Source organism: Telopea speciosissima, chromosome 6 (genome assembly GCF_018873765.1).
Source record: "Telopea speciosissima isolate NSW1024214 ecotype Mountain lineage chromosome 6, Tspe_v1, whole genome shotgun sequence".
NCBI classification, from domain to species: domain Eukaryota; kingdom Viridiplantae; phylum Streptophyta; class Magnoliopsida; order Proteales; family Proteaceae; genus Telopea; species Telopea speciosissima.
This window is the reverse complement of record NC_057921.1, coordinates 61,850,149-61,877,425: the sequence shown is the minus strand read 5'-3', so window position 1 is coordinate 61,877,425 and position 27,277 is coordinate 61,850,149. Positions and strand designations below refer to the sequence as shown.

The window sequence follows — 27,277 nt, the reverse complement described above, 5'->3', positions numbered from 1 at the left end:
AAAAATAAACAACTCCAAACTTGGGTCAAATTTGAAAGGGGTAAATCTTAAAGACAAGCCCATCTCAAGCCCTAAAAGAGAGCCCAAGCCTAACTACAGGCTCACGTCAAGCTATCTACCTGAGCCATATGCCCATGGGGTCAAGAATTGCCCATTGATAGCTCTATCTAGAGGGAATAGGGAAAGCATATTTTTTTTGGGCAAATTTCAGGGACACCCCCTCTAAGTATTCAATACGTCACGGACTTGTCAAGCTTAATCAAAATGACAACCTTTCCCCTGACGTTAAGCACAATTAGCACCCAAAATTAAAATGTCCATTTTACCCCTTAGATATCTTCAACCCCAAAACCCCATTTCCTCTTCTTCCTCTCTGCGTTTCTTCTTCTTCTTCCGCTAGCACCACCATCATCGCCACCGGTGCCGCCGCCGATCCTCTTCCACTGCCAGCACCACCACCATCGCCGAAACCCATTTCCATCTTCTAAACCAGATCTCCTCCATCCCTTCTAAAATACCTCTTTGATCCAATTTTGGAGAGGTTACATCCCTTCGATCTGATTCGAGTCAGCTTTATTTGCAGACCCTAGCGGATGAATACCCTACGTTCCAATTTGGGTAAACAATTGCAAGGGAGATTAGTGGTGGTTCTTTACTTTTTGGTGTTCGTAGGGTTTTTCCTCTTTGGGTACTTTGTGAGATTGGTTTTTCTGGTGAGGGTTTTGGTGATTTTGGAAGCTTGGATCTACTGCTGGAGTTTTAATTTTGGTTTTGATTTCTGATCGGAAAAAAGTATAGGAACTAAAGAACTGGTAGGTGGAGAGAATTGGGATTGCGACTGGTAGATGAGAGCAGAGCTGAAACCCTGGGCAGGTAGTTTTGTTTATCGAATTCTTTTGGATTCTGTCAGTTGAACTCCAAAAGGGCCCCATCCTATGTTTTCTCCAATTTCCCCTTCTTCTTCTTCATCTTTTTTTAATAGTTTTCCAGCTAACGGCCATCGTTAAGGCTAAAGAGAACGTTCCTCTCTCTCTCTCTCTGTGCTAATCCTTTGATTAATAGTTGATATTTTTTGTGTTATGTTGGTGCAGGCCAGAAAATAATATAAGGCCATGGAAACTTCTGTAAGAGGAATTGAGAGAAGCCAATGAGAGGAGCAAATGGATTGAAAGGGAACCTTATGCTTTCTGGAGAGGGAATCCTTTAACATCCAAAACCAGAGAAGAGCTCATGAAATGCAATTCTACAGACATTCGAGGTTACGCCGTGGTAATCAAAAAAGTGAAACTCAAACCAGGATTTAGCCGAGCTTGTGGGTGTTGACAAGCAAATTGATCTACTCGTGATTTTTGCCTGTGATGAAGGTCTCATACTAGGATCCACCCAAGTTTTAAATGCTAATTAAACATCTGAGCAGCTGGGTTGTAAAAATCGGGACAGAATTGGCCGATCTGGATTAGCTGATCCCATTCCAAAATCTAGGGTTAGGGTTCCTTGTTCTTACCCTTCAGTAGGAAAGAAATTTCGATTGCAGGTGGAGAAGTTCCTTGTTCTTGTTTCTTACCCCTTCAGCCGCCCAGTGAAAACGATGAGAGACAGAATGGTGTTTGTATTTGGGGTTTTACCCTAAAGGGTATTATGGGGAGTTCATCCTGTTAGAAGGCCATTATAAAAAAGTTAACAGGACTTAACTGTTAAGACCTAACGGAGTGGACTATGTCAATATAAAATAAAAAAATAGGGGGTGTCTAGGATATTTTGTCCAAGTTTGGCAAGTCTGTGACATATTGAATACTTAAAAGGGGTATTCGTGAAATTTGCCCAATTTTTTTTTATTTTGTGTGTCCCTGTGTCATGGCGCAGGACGGTCATTTTCAAGGTTTCAGGAGGTGCGATGGTCATTTCACTTACCCTAGTGTCAGGGCATAGGGGCAGCATACGCTGTGCGACCGGGTGTTCTCTTTCCCTAATAAAAAACTGGATCAATCCAATTATGGTTAACCCATAATAAGAGCTAGGTTGAGCTTGTATTTCCTATCTAAATTCTACTTCTTGTATGTCAAACCAAGTTTAAAGTCTGGCATATCTAAAGCTTAGCAGAGCCTGGCCCATCAGGTTATCAACTCTACATGAACAATTAGATTCTTTTGTGGTTGCCACGTCTAGATACAAAAAGCGTCACATCTCACCTTGGACAGCCCAGACGAAGCATGAACCGATGCGGTCTCACATTCAACCTAGCCAGGAAGCTCTGTGCAGCACAGTTACCAAGCACAAAGACACAGAGAAATAAAGTAGCGGAAGATTATAGGAACTTAAAATATATACAAAAGAGTCCGTTAAGGATCAAATGGTAACCTTATATACATAGTAGTTCAGTATTATCCCGAGCAACCCATAATTACATATATCCATAAATGAATATTTACATATATTGAAGTTCGATATATATATAAAGAGAGGTAACAAAACATCGGCCTAAATCATTAGGCCCTCTTGAGAGAAAACGCATAAATCATAGACACAAGTCTCGTCATGCTCCTCGGGCTCTTGGTCTACGAAGCCCTTGCTACTGTTATCCACATACTTGCACGTAGGCAATCTGTCACCTGCACAATCATCTAAAAAAAGGTTTTCCACGAGTGTGAGCTCCACTGAGCCCAATGAGGGGGAACACAAACATACAATGATGCATGCGATATTTAGAATACAATTACAATCATCAATCGCATGATGCATGTCCAATTTTCATTTTTATTAATCCACCTAACAAGTAGACTAAGTCATTGGTATGAACTACGGTATCAACTCGAAGGGTACTTTGGGTCACATCTTTTATTGTCGTCGCACCCCCTCAACCAATACAATAGGGAGCCCACCTCCAAGCTTGGCACATTGGCTCAAACCTTCGGGTAGACCCTGATAGTCAAGTACCCCTGACCTTGGGTTAATCCCTTTGCTCCAAGCGTTAGTAACCCGACTACCCAGCACCTGAACCCCTGCTGGTAAGGGTTGTAGTTCGGGGTTCCCATCCTAATCATGATTGCTAAATGATGACATGCTGTGTTTAAGAGTGCACCGTGTTCCATATACACGTCTACGCAGGAACACAGGGTCACACAAATCATGTTATGCATATCCAATATAATTGTCAAACACACCACAATAGTTCACAACCAGCCATCACTAAAGGAATCACATCGTAAGAAATACAACAGTATCTTCATAGTAAATGGAACAATAATAACCCATACATCATGATAGCTAAATTTACTTCTAGGTATAAGACATAAACACTAATAATGGACGGTTCATACATATTAGAGATATCAGATTTGAAATCCAAATACATGCTTTTAGGAAATTAGATAGAAATCAGGTTATCAACTCTACATGAACAATTAGATTCTTTTGTGGTTGCCACGCCTAGACACAAAAAGTGCCTCAGGCACTTAAAAATTACCACCTTAGCCCTATTTAAAAACGGTAATTTCCAGATGCCTAGGCGCTTTTTGTGTTTAGGCATGGCGGCACGATCGGATAGCGTTCTATGATAACAACTGTTTAATTGTCAAAGCATATTAGAGTTTTCTCATTTTCAACCAAATAAGCTATACTCTCTAATTGCTTAATGAGATTACCTAATTGCATACTTATGGGATGAGAACGGCTCACAACCGTTAAGATGGAATCTACTGTGTGGGACCCACATGGAGTGGATTCCATTTGAACAACTGTGAGCTGTTCTCGTATGTTTACATACGTAAACGTGAGCCCAACTCCTTATGGGATAAGGAATGGCTGGTTGTCCTACTCAATAGAGGATTATAATCTAGGTATTTTAAAGTAGCCAAAGAGTTTGATTATCGCTAAGAGATAACTGGTCGTGTAGCATTTGTACCAGCGTGGGACCAATAAGAATGTGTGTAGGAGCATCTAATTGAATGAGATTTTTTTAGTTCACTGGGGATTGCATGGTAATTTTATGTGGTTCTGTCTGGCACATAAATCATAATAAAGAAAAAATAAATAGGAAAATTACAAGATTAGCTAACATTGGGTTTTGGTTTACAAAATTAACCACCCAATGTTTATGTTAACGGAACTAGCCCGCTCGAGTTTGGGTATTACAAAAATAACCAAAACAGTACCCCACCCTCATCCGGTTGCCGTGGGTGATTCCCATTGATCGACGACGATGAAGACTCATTGTAGTCTTCGGTCTTCATAACCGCAATCTCAGTCCAACCCTCTTTGCTTTCTCTTGCCTCTCTTTTCCGGTCGACTCGATATCGTTTGTCTATTCTTACAATATTTCTTTCTCCATTAAAATGTAGAAGGAACCCTTCATGCCTGTCGTGAGAGAGCAAATCTCAAAAACTTGGGAGCTTCAAAGTTGGTTACCCAAATACCAATAGCGATAAGATAGATGAATGAAAAAAAAAAAAAAAAAGATGACTCAGATGCATAAAAATGAAAATGAAGAGCCTAGATGTAGAAGATTCAGGAAATAATCAAAATCCTCAGATATAAAAGTAAATTGTTATTTGAGTTTTGTACATGAGAACCAAAAACCAAGTATACGAACAGTGGTAAAGGGGGAAGAGGAGAAGGTAAGAGAACCCAAATGTGAGAAACAGAGAAACCAGAAACGTAAGTAAATAGAAAACTGAATATTAGCAGGTTTTGGAATCAAAATCGGCCACTTACGCGGACAAAAAAACCCAGAAGCCAACCTAAGTTTTCAGCAAAGATGGAAATGGAGAGAGAAACTATTTGAAAGTTCTCGATGTCCCTCCCCCAGTTCGATTGTCCGAGAACAAATTAATCTGCATTGCGCTTTAGGGTGCGAAATGCTTCAAATGCCGCCACTGCCCAACGAAATCCTCACCTTCTAAGAAAGAGAAACATGGGGATTTATTGTTGCACGCCCACAGCTGCCCTGCCTCTCATTGTCGATCCTCACAAATAGGTTGTGCTTGAGATTGCTTCACCTGAATCTGATCCACCAAAATCTCCACATTCACCGACACCTGAACCAGAGCCAGCCATTGCCAGAGGGAGTGGGAGAAACTCTACTGGGATGGAGAAAGAGAGAGAGAGACCAGGGACAAAATTGGGGACAAAGGATTTCATGGAGACCGAAGATTGGAATGAGTCTTCATCGACGTCTATCCTTGAAATCGCCCACGGCAATCGGATAAGGGTGGGGTACTGTTTTGGTTATTTTTGTAATACCCAAACTCGAATGGGCTAGTTCCGGTAACATAAACATTTGGTGGTTAATTTTGTAAACCAAAATCCAATATTAACTAATCTTATAATTTTTTCAATATAAATTTACAGTTTATTCATAAGGAGGAATCTATATGCCACACCAATGCTATTAATAAAATGAGTTTTTTTTAAATGTCCCCCTAAAAATAGTTAAACTTATAGTTGCCTTCTTGAATTTTCATTAATTTTAGATGTACCCTTATTTTTCAAACTAAGTACCACTATAATCTCTCCCGTTAAACATAAAAGTTATGACATAACGGATCCCAATTTTTTTAATAGTGATAGACCATTCTGCCCCTTGATAGGATAGAATGACCAATTTGACCTCAAACTTTGGTCATACAAAAATCTTCTTTTTTTTAATTTTATAAGAATAAAGAATCAGATAGAAAATATTCCCTCTCTTTCTTCCCAAAATCGCAAAACAGAGACGGGATAGGGCTTTTCCTAAAAGCCACTGCCGCCTCTTGCGGTGGCCGAACCAGGAGGCGACGGCCTCAGAAGGACACGGTGAACGACGTCTGTCCTCCGACGACCACGATGCCGGCCTCAGATTCTGATAAAACAACCGGGGGTTTTAAGGTTTAACCCTTTGCAGAAAATTCATCTGGTTATGTGGTTTCAGACCATACTCGTGGATTCTAAGCCTACAAATTGGCTGGATTCTTAATCTGGTTTGCTGTTCTGTCTTTAATCTATCTCTCTGTTTATCATTCTAATGAATTCAGATTAGAATGTCTAAAATTCTTCATCTTTGGTTTTATTGTTCTGTCTTGTTTCAAATTGATAATTGGTTAATGTCTTAAAGCCTGATTATTGGTTAAAATTCTACCATATTCTGATTTCAATTTGCCTTTCTAGTTTTCTAGTTTCAGTTTTTGTTCTGAACTCCAAGTTCTAGTAAAAGATATGGTTTTCCTAGTTCAACTCAACCTCTACTTAATTTAAAAATCTGTTGCACTTGATGTTTTGAATACTGTTTTACTGCTAAATCTTCAACTTGAATTCCTAATCGATTTCTTATTTGTGTTCTCACAATTTCCTACCAATTCTGCACTTTCTGGGTTTCCTAGTTGAAGAAGGTTTTCGTTATAATTTATAATCCCGCTATCCAACTTTGAATCAGATTTTGCATGACCTCTCTATCTATTAAACATAACCTACAGTTGAAAGTTTCAGGTCAACAGATTGGTTTTGTTCAGGTTATTAAATTCTCTCTAATTCTGGTTCTTGGTCCTTTTCCCTGTGATCTTGTGGCAAGCTCATCTTCTGCTGAAAATCTCTTGGTACGAGGATGGAGACAAGCTTGAGAGAGATGGATTCAGCCGAAAATGGCCAAACGTGTAAATGGGTTGAAGGATACCTGCAACTCATCTTCCACAATCGAATTGGGGAAGATGAGTTGCAGGGTTTTTTTTTTCAAGTAAAGGCATTTTTGTCATTCTACCTATCAAGGGACCTAGTGATCCATCAATGTTCAAAAACTGGAATCCATTATAACATAACGCCTCTGGATTCTGGAGGGATTATAGTGGTATTTAGTTTGAAAAGCAGGGGTACACACGGAATTAGTGAAAATTTAAAGGACAACTATAAATTTGGCTATTTTAAGGGGCCATTTGAAAAAACCCTAATAGAATTATCTTGATGAGGCCACATGGTCAAATCAAAATAAAAAATAATAATAAAGAATTTCATGGTAGAGGAATTGAGGAAACGGTACTGCAGCTGTTTGGCATATCGAGAAAGTTTTTCCAACTGCGTTTACAGGTGAATTGGAAAATTTTCCCATTTTCATTTTGTTTCTTCTTTCACTTTAGTATCGATTGATTCACCAAATGGCGTCGTTTTAAAAATTCCAAGGCACACACTCTAAAGCCCCCGCCATCTCTCTCTCTCTCTCTCTCCCCGCCTCCTTACTCCGAAGAGGCAAGAGAAGGAAAATTGAGCATTCATGTCGCTCTGCTGAATTGCTAATTAAGCTATCACCATTGACGAACCAGGAGAGCTCTACTTGCTGTTCCGTAAGTGAAAAACCCTAGTTATTATTCGTTAGATCTGAATTCTTGCCAGGCTTTGATCGGGAATGGCTTCTTCGGAAGCCGATTCCCGTTTGAGTCAGGTAATAACTCCGGCTCTAGAGAAGATTATTAAGAATGGTTCGTGGAGAAAACACTCCAAACTCGTTCATGAATGTAGATCTATAATCGACAGACTAGCTTCGCCTGACAAGTCTCCGACGTCTTCCGACGAAGATTCAGTGCCCGGTCCGTTACAAGATTGCGGTCCCGTTGAATTCTCTCTGGTGGAGTCTGAATTGATTCTCAACCCTCTAATTGCCGCTTGTGGATCTGGATTCCTAAAGATTGCTGATCCGGCTCTCGATTGCATCCAGAAGCTGATTGCTTATGGCTTCATTCGCGGTGAGTCGGACCCCACCGGAGGTCCTGAAGCCAAGCTTCTCTCTCGTTTGATGGAAGCTGTTTGTAAGTGCCATGATTTGGGGGATGATGAAGTTGAGCTCCTGGTACTGAAGACACTGCTTTCTGCCGTTACTTCTATCTCATTGCGGATCCACGGGGATTCCTTGTTACAGATCGTTAGAACTTGCTATGATATCTACTTGGCGAGCAATAATGTGGTTAACCAGACGACTGCCAAGGCATCTCTGATACAGATGTTGGTGATTGTGTTTCGGAGAATGGAGGCTGATTCGTCCACTGTTCCTGTTCAGCCAATTGTGGTCGCGGAGCTGATGGAGCCTGTAGAGAAGTCTGACACTGATGGAAGCATGACACAGTTTGTCCAGGGATTCATTACGAAGATCATGCAAGATATTGATGTCGTCTTGAATCCGACCCCAATCGGGAAGGCTGCACTGGGTGGGCATGATGGCGCATTCGAGACTGCAACGGTGGAAACTACAAATCCAGCTGATTTACTGGATTCGACGGACAAGGACATGCTGGATGCCAAGTATTGGGAGATCAGTATGTATAAGACTGCTCTGGAAGGGAGGAAGGGGGAGCTAGCGGATGGAGAGACTGAGAGAGATGATGACTTGGAAGTTCAGATTGGGAATAAGCTAAGGAGGGATGCATTCTTGGTTTTCAGAGCACTTTGTAAGCTCTCGATGAAAACGCCTCCCAAGGAGGCCTTGAATGATCCACATTTGATGCGTGGAAAGATTGTGGCTTTGGAGCTGCTGAAGATTCTCTTGGAGAATGCTGGAGCTATTTTCAGGACTAGTGACAGGTGCGGCACTGTCAATTTCTATTTTATTGTAGTTTTATAAATCTGTTAGAGTTTGTTATTTTCTCTGATTTTTCCTTTCTCTTCGTTGATAGCTAGTCTAAAAATTTTGTATTTTAAGATTTGTGTGTTGCAAGTTGGGTATAAACTCATGCAATGTCACTTGTTTTCAGTTTCATGATTCTCCTTTTATCTACCAAATATAGTACAGGTTATTCCAGAATTCCTGGCTTAGTGGGCACGTTCCTCGTAAGGTTTGGAATACTGGTCTTCACACCTGAGATTGTGAATATGTGCATATTTTTTAAATATCTGCATATGCTCTAACATATTGGGTATACGTACTTCTTCCTTGCTGCACCCATGAATAATCTAATCCAAAGAGGAATCCTTGCAATTTTGAACATATTTTGTCACTTATCTTTAACCTTTTTCCTTCACCTTCTTGTGTTCCTCTTAGATTTTTCATTTATGTCTGTTTGCTATATAATGTATCAATCTAATTCATGGAAGGCCATGTCCAATGAAGACCATGAATGAGCCAGTGAGGAGGGAAATGATGCAAAGTGGGTGATGTTAAAGACCAAGGGGAGGCCAGAAATGTCTTGGGTTGGGAGAGGGGGGGGGGGTGTGAGAGAAGACAACATTGTTTGTAACTTAACAGAAGATATGGCCCTTATATGGTGGAATTGGGGAAAGGGTAGGTGTAGCTAACTAGAGGTAGTTGGGAGAGTTTAGCTGATTAATCTAAAGGTTTGAGCGTATGAAGAAAAGGTCTAGCTATAGTGTATCCTTCCTAAGAGGCTGTATGATGTCACCTCCATAAAGTATGACAATAATACATATTAATACTTAAATTCATATGCAAACGTGACATGTGAGGGATATAGGAATTTACTGAATAGCTTGCGATGTGTGAACTGATACTCTGATAGAACTATTTAAAGTGGCCAAGAAAAAACCTGCTAAAAGAAAAGGAGCTTCGAAATTATATAGTCAGTGAGACAATGCAGAAATATTAATAAGAGATTCTTTCCTAGATAATTTCAAGGAGAAAGGTTCCCTAGTCTGCACAGACCATAAAACTTACCTGGTGCGCATCCATACTTGTGCCATTGAAATGTTGATGTAATAATTCTGACCGTTGGATTTTTAGGAAATGATCTGGATTTGCCATATGTCAAATTCAAACATTTACTCTCCAATGTTTGTCTATGTTCCCCACAGGTGGTCCATGCACCCTTCTGGCAGTTTCAGATTATTCAATGCTTTGTTTTGCGACTTGGCAAACTCCATTTGGGCTGAAACTTAGCATGTGGGCGAGGGGCCTTTGGTCCTCTTATCCAATAAATTTCAGCCCATTAGTATTGTTCCTGCAGGGATAGTATGGCCTTGTACAGCCAGGTATCATAGGTTGTTTTATATAACCAATCTTTTAGCCACTAACCTTCAATGCAGTTAAGTCATGGGGCTGACACTGACAACTGAACTGTACACTTGGCTAATCCTAAGGTTGTTGTGTAATTCTGATTGATTGGATCTGCCACATCTGCTCCTTTGTGTGGCAGAAAACAGTGGAAACCTTTGCCCATTTGTATATATATATATATATATATATATATATATATATATATATATGTATGTATGTATAGTTGTATGTATGTAAAATGTTATATTTTCAATTTTTTGGGTGTAAATTTACTAAGGTATTTACATATGGAGGAGTTGGTTGAAGATATTCTGGAATTCTTTTGGCAAAGCATGACCTGCTTTTCATGTCTCCTGTTGTTTATTTGTCTGTTTATATCATTTTCTTTTTTATTTTACTTTTCTGCATGTGTCATTATCTTTTCTTATATAAATTGACTAATTGAAAGGAAAAAGCTTCAGTCCATTGTCCAGTTAATTAACCAAGAAGGCTAGAAAAGCAAGTACTCATGCCTTAGTGCGGTTTTCCTTTTATTAATTAAGATTTTAGTTCTTTTACTGAATTAGTAAGCTATTTTATATCATGCTATTAGGCTGGATTGATTTTTTGCTGTTATATTGTTTATTTTGGATTTCGTATTTGTTGGACGTTACAATGGTATTGTTGAAAACATTGGCTAGGTGATGGAGTAGTTCATAGCCTAGGTGGCTTTGTAGCTGACATCCAGGCCTCGCCCTGTTACCCTTATAAGCCAAACTTTGCCAAGTTTTTGCTTGCCTTTCATACATATTGTATATTAAATATGAGAAACAAGCTTATAAATCCTCAAACCCATGGACCCTAGCCCCATTTTGACATCTCCAGCTGACATTTGAATAAAATTAAGATCTCAGCATGACAAATTTGATGTTGTACAACACATAAATACTGTATAACAAGTAAAAGTTAGTGAAAGAACATCCAAGTTATATTCGTTTTTATTCTTATATCTCCCCCCCCCCCCCCCAAAAAAAAAAGAAAAAGAAAAAGAGAGCTGCCGTTTGGTGTAGAGGTTCAGCTGCCAGTTTGAGTCTAAGGGTGGCCTCTTTATCCAAAAAATTTAGAAGATTAGGACTGACTCCAGTCCACCCCTCCCAGGACCCTGTTACACATGGACTTGCACAAGGTTATGGACCCTTTTCTCTTTTTTGAAATAAACAATTTTTTTATAATCTTACACAAATGTGATAGTTATGTTGCACAACAGATGGCCACCTTGGTGTATGCTTTGTTGCCTGTGCACATGTCAAGATACCTAGCCATGTGTAAAGTTAGGCCCTGCCTAATCATATGTCACGTTGCCTCCTTTTGATTGTCTGGTTGCCTGGGATTCTTGTTGACAACATTGTTGGAATTCAATTATGAAAAACAGTTCTCATTAAAAAAAGAAAAAGGAAGAAAAGGTTGAGAAGATTATATATGGTTCTTTACATATTTTGAATAAATTTTGCCCTTTGGTCTGGAGTTCTGTGGCCTTCTAGGGCTACATGTTATATCAGCAAAGTTTCAGGGACTTTTGAGTTAATTTGAGGTGTATCTTAGCATAACCACTGAGACCTGAATCTGGTTCCTGGAACAACATGGCAGTCCACTCAATTGATTTGTTTGGTGGTATTATTCTGTTCTGAATTTCAATATTCGCTACATCAGCTTGCTTCAACCTGAGTGTGCTCAGAGAAGCTTTCCTGTTGATTGTTTTTTTGGAGGCTGCTACTATGTGCTGGGAAGGAAACCCTAATCATTGTGGAAAAGAATATTTTATTGGTTGTTGGCCTCCCTGGCTCATAACTCGGGGTTATAATAAGTTATTGACAATCATAATGAATGAGTGAACTTTTTAAGGCATTTTAGTTATGGGAAAACAGTATATTTAATCAGTAGAGAGAGGGAAGAGAAGAGAGAGGCTGTGAGAGGGAAGTACACACTGACAGCATGTACTTCCGCTTCCCTTTCGTCATACATGTATTTCTTTTACATTATCTTTGCTGGACAACATCTTTTCATTTTTATTCTAGGGTTTTGTATACCTTATGTGCTCTATGCAGCCCGTCTCTTCCAGCAAGATAAAGGTTTTATTAATGTTACTTTTTTTGGTTGATTGGTTCAATTTGGTCTTGTATGACTCTGGAACTTGATTTGGTGCCTATGTTAGTTTTGAAGAAATATGGTGCTTCTTAATTTCCTCTTGCTAATTAGGACATGGTCCATGCTTTTCTTTACCAGTTAGGATATGGTTCATACTTTTCTTTACGAATTTATATAGCTCATGGTTTTAGTCCAAAATGCACTGTTGAGATCTTTTCATTTTTATTCTAGGGTTTTGTATACCTTATGTGCTATATGCAGCCCGTCTCTTCCAGCAAGATAAAGGGTTTTATTAATGTTACTTGTTTTGGTTGATTGGTTCAATTTGGTCTTGTATGACTCTGGAACTTGATTTGGTGCCTATGTTAGTTTTGAAGAAATATGGTGCTTCTTAATTTCCTCTTGCTAATTAGGACATGGTCCATGCTTTTCTTTACCAGTTAGGATATGGTTCATACTTTTCTTTACGAATTTATATAGCTCATGGTTTCAGTCCAAAATGCACTGTTGACATTTCCTTTCATGTGTTTTGCTTTAAGGTATTATTACCCTTTGCTTGTTATGCATTCTGCATCCTCTTGTCAACTTCACAACTTTGTATGTATCTTTATTAATTTTCTTTGTTGTGGCTCATGTTCCGATATCTTGTCTACTTGATATGGCACAGGTTCTTGGGTGCTATTAAGCAATATTTGTGTCTGTCATTGTTGAAAAACAGTGCTTCCACACTTATGATTGTTTTCCAGCTTTCGTGCTCCATTTTTATTAGTCTGGTATCAAGATTTCGAGCTGGACTGAAGGCAGAGATTGGAGTATTCTTTCCTATGATTGTTCTCAGAGTTTTGGAAAATGTTGTTCAGCCTAATTTCCAGCAGAAGATGATAGTGCTTCGGTTTCTGGAGAAATTATGCGTTGATTCACAGATTTTGGTAGATATTTTCATTAACTATGACTGTGATGTCAATTCGTCTAACGTATTTGAGAGGTAGGCTCTTTGTGTTTTGGCCCTTTGTTGTTTATAAGACTCAATATTTGACAATTCAATGAAATTCTCTTTTGGCCGCAGAACTCACAGCCACATCACTTGACCATCCCCCTAAGGTCCTGAATGTTTTCATCTCATTCTTTTCCCTCTTAATTTTTATCATGACAGGATGGTCAATGGACTTCTTAAAACTGCTCAGGGTGTCACCCCTGGAACTGCCACTACCTTACTTCCAGCACAGGATGCCACCATGAAACTTGAAGCAATGAAGTGCTTAGTGGCAGTTTTGCGATCAATGGGAGATTGGATGAACAAACAGTTGCGCATTCCAGATCCTCATTCTCCCATGAAATTAGAAGCAAGTGAAAACAGTTTTGAAAATGGGACTCTTCCTATGGCAAATGGAATTGAGCATGAGCCTGCTGAAGCATCGGATTCTCATTCTGAGACTTCCAGTGAAGTTTCGGATGTGTCAACTATTGAACAGCGCCGTGCTTACAAGCTTGAACTTCAGGTAGATAATGTTATGATATATTGGATGTTCACATTAATGCTCCATTCTTTATCATTGCTGTTGTGTGGGATCTAATATAAAATTCATGGCAGGAAGGTATTTCCCTTTTTAATCGAAAGCCTAAAAAGGGAATTGAGTTCCTTATCAATGCAAAGAAGGTAGGAGACTCACCAGAGGAGATTGCAGCTTTCCTTAAAAATGCATCTGGCTTGAATAAGACTTTGATCGGTGATTATCTAGGAGAGAGGGAAGAGTTACCGCTAAAAGTAATGCATGAATATGTGGATTCCTTTGATTTTCAAGGGATGGAATTTGATGAGGCAATCAGGTCCTTTCTTCAAGGCTTTAGGTTGCCAGGCGAAGCACAAAAAATTGATCGCATCATGGAAAAGTTTGCTGAACGTTATTGCAAATGTAATCCGAAAGCTTTCACTAGTGCAGATACTGCATATGTCCTTGCATACTCTGTTATATTGCTCAACACTGACGCTCATAATGCTATGGTCAAGAACAAGGTGGGTTCTGTAAATCTCAAGGGAATGTATTCGAGGTTTGAGACAAGATCTCTCTCTCTCTCTCTCTCTCTCTCTCTCGGTAGAATAATTGTGTCACCACCATGGAACTGCAATATTGAAAACTGTTATATTACCTGGTGATGCAGATGTCCGCTGATGATTTCATAAGGAACAATCGTGGTATAGATGATGGAAAAGATCTTCCTGACGAGTACTTGAGATCCTTGTTTGAACGGATTTCAAAGAATGAGATTAAAATGAAAGAAGAAGTTGACTTGGCCTCTCAACAGAAGCAGGCTATGAATTCAAACAAACTTCTAGGCTTGGATAACATTTTGAATATTGTCATCCGTAAGCGAGGAGAAGAAAAGCATATGGAGACCAGTGATGAACTCATGAGGCACATGCAAGAGCAATTCAAGGAAAAAGCTCGTAAATCTGAGTAAGCTTGAGAACCTTCTCCCATGCTCTAGCTTCACAAATGCTTCATAGGAGATCCCTGAGATAGCCTTGTAATTTACAATCTTTGAAAGATATGGTTTATTCCTAGATACCTTAATTCCTCTTATATTTGTTGCAATCAAGTCCTATTTCCGTGGTTGTAATTTTTTCTCTGCCTGATTAGATCAAAGTTGCATATAGGGGTTCATAAAATATGGAACTCCTTTAGACTGTCTTTGTGATTTGGATATCCTTTACCAATTTGCAGGTCAGTTTATTATGCTGCAACAGATGTAGTAATCTTGAGATTCATGATTGAGGTTTGTTGGGCTCCAATGTTAGCTGCCTTCAGTGTTCCACTGGACCAAAGTGATGATGAAGTAGTAATTGCCCAGTGTCTTGAAGGCTTCCGTTATGCAATCCATGTTACTGCAGTGATGTCAATGAAGACCCACAGGGATGCCTTTGTTACTTCATTGGCAAAGTTCACTTCCCTCCACTCAGCTGCTGATATCAAGCAGAAAAACATTGAAGCAATCAAGGTCAGTGCTTAGTTTCATATTGCTTCTCCTCATTGTGGATGTGGGGTCTTATTTTCTAAAAGGAATTGGTTTCTTCTTGTGCTACCTTGCTGGTGGAGAATCCTATTGTGCTTTACTTTGATGATGAAGAAAGCATTTGACTAAGCATTTTCAGGGAGTTTGGATCCCGATGCTTCTTGCCATCTTGGCAGGTTTGGCAATGAGCAGTATTGTTAGAAATATAAGTATTGCATGGTGTTATCTGCTTGCATCAGTTTCTATCATTCCTCAAACAGTTTTTCCCCCTTTTTTTTTTTTTTGGAGAGGGTGATGTTTGTGTGTTTGGAAAACAGTGATTGGAGATGAGGATTGTTATTTGAGGGGAATAATTGGCTTTTTGGAAATTGAAAAGCAAAACCATGAGAAAAGTAAGGTACATTAACAAATAAATTATACAGAATTTGGTCTATAAAAAAAAAGGAGATAAGTAGAGCCTACTAATATCTTCCCAATAAATTTTTTTTTTTAATGAATACTCTTAGAAGGGTTGAAAGCATCATTTCTAAAATAAATAACAAGTCTCCAAAGCAATGCAAAAATTTCATCTACTTACATTGAAAGCTTAAAACACTATACTCTCATCTAATGACATTGTGTGCTGCAGCTGTTGCCTTTTAAAACTTACTACTGTATGGAGACTTCATTTGTCTAGCTGAATTTCCAGCAGACAGTAATTTGCTTATGCAGCAGTAAGTACTTATTTTATGCTTTGATTTGGCAATTCATTTGCATTCTACAGGCAATTCTTATCATTGCAGATGAAGATGGAAATTACTTACAAGAAGCTTGGGAGCATATTTTGACATGTGTTTCACGGTTCGAACATTTACATCTCTTGGGGGAGGGTGCTCCTCCAGATGCTACTTTTTTTGCAATTCCTCAAAACGAACTAGAAAAATCAAGACAAGCCAAGTCAACCATCCTTCCTGTTCTGAAGAAAAAGGGTCCTGGGCGAATTCAATTCGCAGCTGCAGCTGCCAGAAGGGGTTCATATGATAGTGCTGGTGTTGGCGGCCGTGCTTCTGGGGTAGTTACATCTGAACAGATGAGCAATTTAGTAGCCAACCTAAACATGTTGGAGCAAGTTGGAAGCTCTGAAATGAATCGCATATTTACAAGAAGTCAAAGATTGAATAGTGAGGCAATAGTTGACTTTGTTAAATCCCTTTGCAAAGTTTCTATTGAAGAATTGCGATCTACATCTGATCCAAGGGTTTTCAGCCTTACAAAGATTGTTGAGATTACGTAAGAATCATCCCTGCTGTATTTTGTTTCTCATCTTGGACATACTTTGTTATCTTCATTTGATTTTTTATAGGTATTTGTTTGTTGTTATTAAATAACCGTTTACTCTTCCTGTGGTGTTCCTTCTTGCAGGCACTATAACATGAATCGTATCAGGCTTGTGTGGTCATGTATCTGGCATGTTCTTTCGGATTTCTTTGTGACTATTGGCTGCTCTGAAAATCTGTCAATTGCAATTTTTGCGATGGACTCCTTACGGCAGTTAGCAATGAAATTTTTAGAGCGAGAAGAATTGGCTAATTATAACTTCCAGAATGAGTTTATGAAGCCTTTTGTCATTGTAATGCGCAAGAGTAGTGCTGTTGAAATAAGAGAACTGATTATCAGATGCGTCTCACAAATGGTTTTATCTCGTGTCAATAATGTCAAGTCTGGATGGAAAAGCATGTTCATGGTATTGATTTTCAGCAGATGTCTTTCCTTTTGTTTGGTTTTATATAGCATGGAAATCAATTCATTTAGGGGGGTGGGGGTTGGATTCTCCTTCAACTCAACTCAGTCTTATCCCAAGTGTTTATCATAGACTATGGAAATTCTGTTCCTTGTTGTGGGTCATATTTCCTACCCAATCATAAAATTTCGAGTTCTTTTTCACTTCCTCCAGCTAAATACTTTTCAACATTCTCCTAGTCCGTATATATATTCAATTATTTTGCATAGTTGTATTCTTTAATATTAGCCTTCTTATTTATTCTTATTTACAGGATTCGGTCTTTTGCTTTTATCAATGCATTGATAGAAATGTATATACATGTTGCTTACTCGTTCTTTTTATTTTTATTTTTTTTCCAGGTTTTCACAACTGCAGCTTATGATGACCACAAGAACATTGTGCTTTTAGCTTTTGAGATAATTGAGAAGATTGTGCGAGACTACTTCCTATACATAACTGAAACAGAAACCACCACATTTACAGACTGTGTGAACTGCTTGATTGCATTTACAAATACTAGGTTCAACAAAGACATTAGTCTCAATGCAATTGCTTTTCTTCAGTTCTGTGCTGCCAAACTTGCAGAAGGAGATCTTGGTTCCTCGTCAAGGAAGGACATGGAATCCTCTGGGAAGATTGCTCCTTCATCACGTCAAACAGTCAAAGATGGGAAACATGACATTGTGGAGTTTGCTGACAAGGATAATCATATATATTTCTGGTTCCCATTGTTGGCTGGTAAGAAAAATATATCTGCATTGGTGTTTGACGCTGTAGAAAGCAACTTTTAGACACTACATATTTATCGTCTCTTGCATACAAGTAAACTGGAACCATGTAATAATTGGCAGTAATCTCTCTCATTTTTGGTGCAGGATTGTCAGAGCTTAGCTTTGACCAGAGGCCTGATATCAGACAAAGTGCCCTAAAAGTGCTCTTCGATTCTCTGCGCAACCATGGTCATCTTTTCTCATTGCCATTGTGGGAACGGGTATTTGACTCGGTTCTTTTCCCTATATTTGACTATGTCCGGCATAATATTGATCCTTCTGGAGGTGACTCACAAGCGCCGGGACTTGAAGGTGATACAAATGAGCTAGATCAAGATTCATGGGTCTATGAAACATGCACACTGGCCCTCCAACTAGTTGTAGATCTCTTTGTTAAATTTTATAACACTGTCAATCCACTCCTGAGAAAAGTGCTGATGTTGCTGATAAGTTTCATTAAACGTCCCCACCAAAGCCTTGCTGGCATTGGCATTGCTGCATTTGTTCGTTTAATGAGTAATGCAGGGAATCTATTTTCTGAAGAGAAGTGGCTAGAAGTGGTATTGTCATTGAAAGAAGCAGCCAATGCTACAGTTCCTGATTTTTCACATATTATTGATGAGAGGATTGTGGCTAGAAACCATGAAGATTCTTTGGCACAAAGCAATGGGGAGTCCGCTGAGTCTACTACGCCTGGTGATGAATTGGAGAGCTTGAGAGCACACAATCTTTATTTTGTGATTTCTGAAGCTAAATGCCGGGCTGCTGTTCAGCTTCTGTTGATCCAGGTATGCAATTTTATTTGTTTTTATTTGTTTTATCTTCTAGATTTCACCTTCACTTCTGGTTTCTGTAATGTGTGCCATTTGGGTTGTGGTTGATCCACTGGAAATAATTCAGTTGCTGATACAGTTCAGAGTTTTCTTGATGATTGCTGCGTGAATCATAGGATAAAAAAAAATCTTAAAATGCAAAAAATCAGGTCTTTTGGCCCCTTCGGAAAGATGATTTCGTCTAGAAGTTCTAATGTGATGATTTCATCTAGAAGTAATTGGGACTCAAGAAGTCATTTTGAAACTGTAGAAGCATGCATGATGTGTTGAGAAAATGAAAACCCAGGATGAACTCATAATGTCTCAAAATTTCATTGATCTAGTGTTTGGACTCATCTGTGCCAATTCTATCTTTGTCTTAACCAGATCTGCTGTCAAACCTTGTCGTCTCCTTGAAAACATTTGGGTTGGGTCGTCTTAGAACTGCTATATTTTGGTGTCTTGAGCCTAAGAAAGGATTATGATACCATCATGTGAAGTGGAGATAAAAACAACTTCATTCTTTCAATGCTGATCAGATGAAAGCTTAGGCTTTGCCAAGCAATACACACCAGACATCCCCCATTGTAGTCCATGTGTTCTGTGAATGCCTTCACAAAAATTTTAACCTTAAAATAGAAAATCATTCGGAAATCCATCAACATTGATGGGTTCACCAGCCAAAGCCAAGGGGATTGAAATACAGCAAATTTCATTACTCCAAGTGTTATTTATTCCCAAAAAAAGGAAATGCTACAAATTTTAAGTCTCATTCTGTTCCCAAAAAAGGAAATGCTACAAATTTGTGTGTCTCATTCTGTTCCTTTAATTTGGTAATGCATTTGACCCTGGGATTTCTTAGAACATCAATGATAAATCGTTTCCAAGAACTGGTAATGTATTTCAGAGAATAAAAGAATCCTTATTTGTTACAGGAGAATATAGAAAATGTATTTGTGAAGTGAGCCATATATTTCGGATTTCTTCTTCAGTTCTGGGCAATTTGTGGTCTTCACTTTCTATAATCTTGTTTTTGAATCTAAAAACTCTTCCATTAAATCTGTGCAGGCTATTATGGAAATATATAACATGTATAGGGCTCAACTTTCAGCAAAGAACACTGAAGTGCTGTATGATGCATTGCATGCAATGGCATTACATGCTCACAAAATAAACAGTGACAGTAATCTGCACTCAAAGTTGCAGGAGCTTGGCTCCATGACTCAGATGCAGGATCCTCCATTGTTGCGCCTTGAGAATGAATCCTTCCAAATTTGCCTCACTTTGTTGCAGAATCTGATACTGGACAAGCCCCCTAGCTATGAGGAGGTAGAAGTGGAAGCTTACCTTATTGATCTCTGTAGGGAGATCCTTCAGTTTTACATTGATACAACCTATTCTGGAAGCTCATCCAAAGTGCCTGCTGATGGTCAGCCAAGGGCTCACTGGTTGATCCCTCTTGGTTCTGCCAAACGTAGGGAGTTGGCAGCACGAGCACCACTCATTGTTGCAACTCTCCAGGCTATTTGTGGCTTGGAGGACTCCTTTTTTGAGAAGAACTTGGTTCGGTTTTTTCCTCTACTGTCTGGTTTGGTAAGTTGTGAACATGGGTCAAACGAAGTACAGGTAGCACTGAGTGATATGCTCAGCTCGTCAGTGGGTCCTATTTTGCTTCAGTCTTCTTGAGTGGGCAAGATCAGACTAGAGAATTTGAGGTGTATGATAAAGTTTTTTTTTCAATTTTTGTCTTTGTAGTCCAATTTTCATTTTCTATTCTATATGTTTTAACCATTGAGGAAGCATAGGTTAGTAGTGTATTTTAGCCATATTTTTGTATGGCCGAGGGCTTCTGAACCTTTTTGTAATATAGAGAGCATGGCTCTTTTATTCAGAGTTCATAGATATTTTCACAGGGTATTTTCATGTTGTAGGCTGCATGTTTTAATGTTTTAGCATGCGAATAAATACAGGGAACAAACGAATTGATCTCAATCTTACGGCAAAAAAATAGAAAATGTATTTCTGAAGTGAGCCCTATATTTCAGAGAATGAATGAATCCTTGTTTATTACAGGAGAATATAGAAAATGTATTTGGTGAAGTGAGCCCTATATTTCAGATTTCTTCTTGAGTTCTGGGTGATTTCACTAATTTGTGGTCTTCCACTTTTTATAATACTTGTACAACTTTAAGCCTATGTTGGTTGCACAACATTCTCCACCTACAAGTCTACAACCCCTAATTTACTCTCTTTAAGAATTCCTAGACTTAAAGATGGTTCAGGTTTGTAAATCATTATAGAAGACAGGTGCTATACACAGGTTCTTTTCTGTATTGCGCAACCACTCTTGAGCAATTGAATGTTTATGGATTCCCCTGGTAATCTGGTATAGACAGTAAGGTTTTGGTTATATTCACACTCCAGAGCTATCAACAAATCCCACAGAGATTGGATAGCCGACCTCATGCGGTGTGGTGCTGCAAGCGTGTACTATTTGTACTTTGTTGGCTTCATTAGCCCAATCAATCCTTAGAATGAAAATTAACAACAAAAACAAGCAGAGAGTCACGCCAGCCAAGAACCCCAACAACAGTCCAGCAAGCCCAAGCCTTATCCTGAACGCCAGTACAATTCCCAAAGGCAAGGCCAGCAGGTAAAAGCCACAAAGGTTCGCATAGATACCTAGCCATGGCCTAGCTGTTCCACGAACTATTCCTCCACAAACTGCTAATGGGAAGTTTACAAGTTCCAACAGAGCCATTAGTAACATCATCTTCTTGATACCTTTCAGGATTCCTTTATCGTGGCTAAACAAAGATCCCCAGGGGCCTCTGGCTGCTACCGTTACAGAAGCACCAATGCAACCTGATACAATGCTCACTGCTAAGGATACATATGCAGATTTGTAGGCAGGGCTTGCTCTGTTTGCCCCTAGCTCATTTGATACACGCGTGGACGCACAAGTGGCTAACGAGAGCATGACAGAGAAGAGCAAGAAATCAAAGTTGAGCACCAGTGCTACCACTGCCACAGCCTGTTTTGCATCTGGTAAGTGCCCCGTGAGCAGAACCAATATCTCATAGCACCACCACTCAAGGCAGGTGGTGAGGCAACATGGACCACATAGCCTCAGTAACTGTATCCAGTCTACCAATCTATGATCCCACCAACCCCACTTGTCCCTTTTTCTCCTTTCCATCACCAACACATACAATCCAAGCATAATGACAACAAGAAGATCAGTCAACCAGACAGCCATAGAAACTCCCTCGATGCCTTTTGATCTTGAAAGTAAGATACTGGTAGGGATATGAAGGGCTAGTGCAAAAGCCGAGCTGAACATTATGGGGACTGTTATGCTTTGGGAGGTTAAGTAGGCCTTGAGAGGACAAAGGAATGAAGTAATCACTAAGTCAGGAAGAAGATACAAAAGATATTTCTTTGCAACAATTGAAATATCTGGTTGTTGGCCGAAGTGGATTAGTATCTTGTCAACGTTGAGCCATAAGAAAGCAACAGGGATTGTAGTTAGTATTAGGAGAAAGGTTGCCATGACTAGTGTCTTATGGAGGAGATTATAGTTTTTTGCTCCATAAGCCTGCCCACAGATAGGTTCCATGGCACCACAGAGTCCATTCAAAACAGAGAACCCAGTGACATTGGCGAAGGTGAGACCAAGTGCACCTCCTGCTAGTTGGAGATCACCAAGCCGACCAAGAAATGCCATAGTGATTGATAACTTTGCAAACCAGGTCAAATTCATGGCTACTAATGGGACACAGATCCTCCCCTGTGTCCTTAGCTCCATTGAAATCATCTGCTTGATGTTCGTAGGCCATTTTGGAGTGAGGGCTAGAGTTGTAGTTGGAGTTGAAAGAGACCGAGGAGTTGGGTTCTCTGGAAATTTTGAGATTGCAGACATGTTTAAGTGAAAAATTTGATGGGGATCAAGGAAATTGTGTTCGAGGGACCGGGACAAGTAATGAGCTTGTCGTGCTTGGCAACTCATAATGTTCAAGTATCCAAAGTGACCGACAACCCCTCTGGTCTGATCATTACTTTTCCTTTAGATTCTATGGAATTATAACACAAGTAGAGAGTATGGTGGATGACTGATATGGTTCTTTGAACCTTTGAATAGATAGAAGATCCTATACTGGACTTCTCTGTTACTATATACCTCAATTGGGATAATATAACACATTGCACTGGGATTCTGTAGCCAAAGAGGCAAATATAAATGTGTGTAATAACCTCATTATTTGTATCTTTTTTATTGGAATCTTTCTCTTCCCTCAAGGCCATGATCCATCCAAGAGTTGGGTTTTTGAAATCAACCTTTTCCTGTAATTGGGTTTACTCATTTTTCCCACATCATTTTAGATGTTTCTTTCATGAATCATAACTTTCAATCATTTGTTTTTTAGGGGAGCACTTTGGATTCCACTTGCTCCATATTCTTAATGCAAGTATCTCGTTCTAGTGTGTGTGTGAGAGAGAGAGAGAGAGAGAGACTTCTACCCATGGAATCCTTCATGGAGTGGAGAGAGGATAAAAAAAGCATCAATTGAGTGAGTGAGTGAGATAATCCGACACTAATGAAGGTTTCGTACCTATCATGGTTTATGACGAGTCCCCATACCTTTACCTCTTTTAATTGTGTGCCATTAGCACTACTACTTGGTGCGTTTGTGGATGTAAATGAAGCACCACTTTCTGTTGGATCGGCTTTTCAGGGAAGAGTTTTAGAGTTCAAAGATAATATGGAATCCTTCTCCATTCTCCCACTGGGGGACAATTGAGATAATTTCTGTATCTTTTGTAGGGAAAAGGAACAATAACCGGTCGTTGGGCGCGGGTGTACCTGTGTCAGACACAGCTCAGCGTGAAAAGACTGGCGCACCCCCTGAAAAGACAGAAAAGACTAGGGGTGTGTCAATCTTTTCATGCTGGGCTGTGTTTGGGCGCAAAAGTACACGTCGAGGCATAGCACCCATCAGTGGTAGGAGACGTGGAGCCATGTCACATCGTGTGATAATGAGCTATTTGTGAACCCTAGACGGGGGTGTGGACCATGCCGATTGCGTATAACAGACAGGTACAGACAATGGTAGAGTTTGCAAATTCGACATCAACTTCAGTGGTGATTTATAGAATCCAAACCAAGGTGGAGATTGTTGGATTTTTATGTTTTGTAATCTATAGTGGCTCACACACTTATCATTGATCTTGTATATGTTTGGGTAGGGTTTTGAATCCATTACATTTTTATAGGTAAAATTATAGTTGTGTGGAGCTAAGGGTTTTAAGGTTTCTTATATATATGTAGTATCTATGCGGAAAACCCTAGACACAAGCAAGTAAGATCACATTGTAAAGTAAAGAGTGGCGTATAGTGTTTTCGACTTAATGAAAAATTCTTTAATTCTTTCATATAAATATAAACATTCATGTAGAACCACATTAAATTCCTCATTTCATATGTAATTATTTGCTTGATTTTTCCATTTAGATAAGCATTCGTCCCAAAACTTCGTTGCTACTTGCAATAAAGGAAAGGATCAGATTCAGAGACCGCACAGAAGAGAAGCCGTGCACGCAACCCATAAAAGCTTATCAAAAACCTAATGGTTTTGTCTTATAAGTAACGTTAGTCCAAGATGGAGACTTCAGCAAAGATGGACAGATGAGAGAATAGAACAAATGACCCATTCTACAGCCTAGCCACTTTCCAAAATTAAGGTCACCATCTGCTCCATAACCATTAACCAAACTTTCCATCAGTTCTTCATATAGTCCTTTTCTCCTCCAAAATCCTGCATTGTAGCTGTTTGTGTTTGGGTCTGGGCCTGCACTTGTGCATACAAACAAAACCCCTCTCTGCCATAGCTAGCTTTAGTGCCCAAGCCACAGGGTAAAGGATAGCTACCCCCCCCCCCCCTTGAAAAGATTGAGCTTATCTATTTATGTACAAGAACATTTTCTGTTCTGAAGAGAAATATTTCAGGTTTCCTTGGATTTTGTATCACTCAGAATATGGAATATCCTTACCTGAACCTGACCCAACTATTTCTGAACAGGAACCAAACTCCTTGCAGGTCAATTAATTCTAAGAACATTATCATTAAACTGATGAGAATGGGAATGTGTCCCCATCAGTTTGAATCTTCTAACTAAATAAATTAATTTGATAAAGCCACTTTGGAGGAGATGAATGGCTATAATTTGTTGGATCATGGATGGGCTTTAGATTAGACAATGACTTATCTTTTAAGTGTTTTGTCCCTTTTCCTTTAATTCTTTCTTGGTTGAACAAGGCAAGTGCTTTGGTCCCAATCAATATTTATTGAATGATTTGCTCAAAACAGTAACTAATTTAATATAGATCATGGGTTATCTCCTAAGTGTTCTTTTTAATATTATTAAGCAAACATCTCTTAAGGTTTATATTCTGTTATAGAATAAATAGAACATGGTAACTGGAGTTTCTAAAGTAAGGGGATTGATCTCACATGATCTAATTTAATGAATATAAATTTTTATAGAGTGGAAGGGTTGAGATTCCCACCACTTCCCCTGTAACTGGGAAAATCTTGGGTTTGGATCCACAGAATCCTTTCAACTTTCATGTAAGACCAGACCACAGTTTGCCAATTAAATCTATACCTAACAGAATCCATTACTCAGTGGTGGTCCTGAAACTTAACATCTCTACATGAGACATGTTTAAAAATCCTATCCAAATACTGTACCAAGTACCGGACTACTATTCTACGGCGAATCCTATAGCCCTAGACTCAAAATACTCCCAAGAATCCAAGATCATCATGGATTTAAAGATTATGAATTAAGTATGTTAATGAAAATTTAGTATATTAATGAAGAGTGTGTTGTTGTAAGTATATTAATGAAGAATTGGAGCCTCTACCTTAAGAGGAAGTCAGTTGGGGCACAATCAAATCCAGCATTAAGATTTTGGCCACATGAGCAGGAATCCAAGCCTATGATTACCTAACCAAGTCAAACTCTCCTCTTCTTGCGGAGAACACAACTTTGTAAAATCTGAAAATTGAAAGTATCTGAGTAAAATAGTAAAGAAATGCCAACTCTCTCTTTTTTGTTTTTTAAATCCTTCTCCAACCCACCCTGCAAATTCCTTGCAAACTAGAAAATCCTTCCATTCTTAACACATATAAATTGCTTCTAAAGCAAGGGCTGAAGTTCAAACACAACCAAATTGGTAGATTGAGAATTCAGACATGACCCAGCCTCCAAACTAGGAAAGCCTTCCAGTCTTAAAAAAGGGTGTACCCAATGCACAAGGCTCCCGCAACTGTGGGGGTCATAATGTATGCAGCCTTACCCTGCTTCATGGAGAAGCTACTTCCTGATTTGAACTTGCAATCACTAGATCGCAATGAAACAACCTTACTTCCAATCTAACACAAAAACAAAATCAAAACAAAAAAACAAATTGCCTGTGAAGCAAGGGCTGAAGTCTAAACCCTAGACCTACCTCTCTCTCTCTCTCTCTCTCTCTCTCACACACACACACACACAGAACATTGCTAGGTTGAGAATTCAGACAATCAGGAGAGTCCATTGGTCCTAACAAGCGAACAGCTTGATCATAGTGTAGGGCCTTGTACCCATTAGAATTATTACAAGCTGACAAAAATACTCAAATAGAGCCACAGCACATGCAGCATCACATGCATCTCCCCCACCATTGCTCTTCTTATTCTTCATGTATTATTATTCTCTTCTTGTCAAACCCCAACAATCATTTAGACACCTACCAGTCGTACTATAACTACCACTACCACCACCAACACCAACACCATTACCCCTGCAAGTTTGTAATTCTGTCTTACCTCTTCCATCCTCCCCCTCTATCAAACATGTTCTCTTCTTGCAAGTTTTGTTTAAGCCATCCACCCAAGTGGGTTAAAACCCTTCTTGAACAACTCAAAGCCTTTAACAGAGTTAAGAGATCCAACAGAAGAAAACCCAGGAGATTGTTTTCTAGTTTCGATTGGATTACTTCGCCTTTCGCGAATATGGAAGTGTCTAACCAGCTGAAACAAGTGTTCAAGCTCATTGATGCAAATGGAGATGGGAAGATTTCTCCTTTGGAACTTGGGGAAGTGTTGCTGTGCCTTGGCCATGAGAAATTGACAGCAGTCAGGGAAGCTGAAGGAATGGTCAGAGAGCTGGATTGTAATGGTGATGGTTACATCGACTTAGATGAGTTCATGGATGTCGTTGGTCACAAAGATGAAATAGGTTGCAGGGGTAAGGAAGACGACCTAAGGGATGCCTTTCTCATGTTTGATTCTGATCGAAATGGGTATATATCAGCTAATGAGTTACAGAGTGTGTTTGTGAGCTTAGGACATGAAAAATGCAGTCTTGATGAATGTTTTCTAATGATCAGAGGAGTCGATAAAGATGGCAATGGGCTCGTAGATTTCGAAGAATTTAAATCAATGATGATAGGATGCACAGGTTGAAGATCCAATTCCACCCATATTGATCAAATGCATTTGCAAGATCAGATGCCTTCTAATTTTGCCCTCTTTGAAGTCCTCGGTCGAACACTTAAAGAGCTGCTGAGATTGACAATGAATGAAGCTTATTGTACTGAAATGTTTATAAATGATAGAAAGCCATTTGTAATTTGTTATCTTATCAAACATAAAGAAATATATTGATAAGGTAGACACATTCAGGCTTAAGCTTCTATTCTGCCATGTATCATATTAGAAGGAAATTAAGTATTCTGTGACACAGAGATAAGCCCACAACTTTCTATTGTCCTTTTCAGAGTTTGAAT

At 39.2% G+C, this 27,277-nt stretch overlaps 3 protein-coding genes across 3 annotated transcripts; 2 read left to right on the top strand and 1 right to left on the bottom strand.

Moving 5' to 3' along the window:
• Positions 1 to 7,195: 7,195 nt before the first annotated feature.
• Positions 7,196 to 20,358, top strand: LOC122663918 (brefeldin A-inhibited guanine nucleotide-exchange protein 2-like). Its single transcript, XM_043859587.1, has 11 exons — positions 7,196 to 8,535; positions 12,753 to 13,070; positions 13,239 to 13,584; positions 13,677 to 14,099; positions 14,246 to 14,541; positions 14,809 to 15,082; positions 15,861 to 16,366; positions 16,499 to 16,820; positions 17,219 to 17,597; positions 17,735 to 18,417; positions 19,510 to 20,358. Exons 1-11 carry the CDS (start codon positions 7,367 to 7,369, stop codon positions 20,125 to 20,127), a joined length of 5,334 nt encoding a protein of 1,777 aa, XP_043715522.1. The 5' UTR covers positions 7,196 to 7,366; the 3' UTR covers positions 20,128 to 20,358.
• A 482-nt stretch (positions 20,359 to 20,840) lies between these two features.
• On the bottom strand, positions 20,841 to 22,363 carry LOC122666021 (protein DETOXIFICATION 56-like). The gene has a single exon (XM_043862137.1). It carries the CDS (start codon positions 22,361 to 22,363, stop codon positions 20,855 to 20,857), a length of 1,509 nt encoding a protein of 502 aa, XP_043718072.1. The 3' UTR covers positions 20,841 to 20,854.
• Positions 22,364 to 26,200: 3,837 nt separating this feature from the next.
• Positions 26,201 to 27,063, top strand: LOC122663668 (probable calcium-binding protein CML23). Its single transcript, XM_043859284.1, has 2 exons — positions 26,201 to 26,971; positions 27,010 to 27,063. The coding sequence occupies exon 1, from the start codon at positions 26,343 to 26,345 to the stop codon at positions 26,952 to 26,954; it is 612 nt and encodes a 203-aa protein (XP_043715219.1). The 5' UTR covers positions 26,201 to 26,342; the 3' UTR covers positions 26,955 to 26,971; positions 27,010 to 27,063.
• Positions 27,064 to 27,277: the final 214 nt, after the last annotated feature.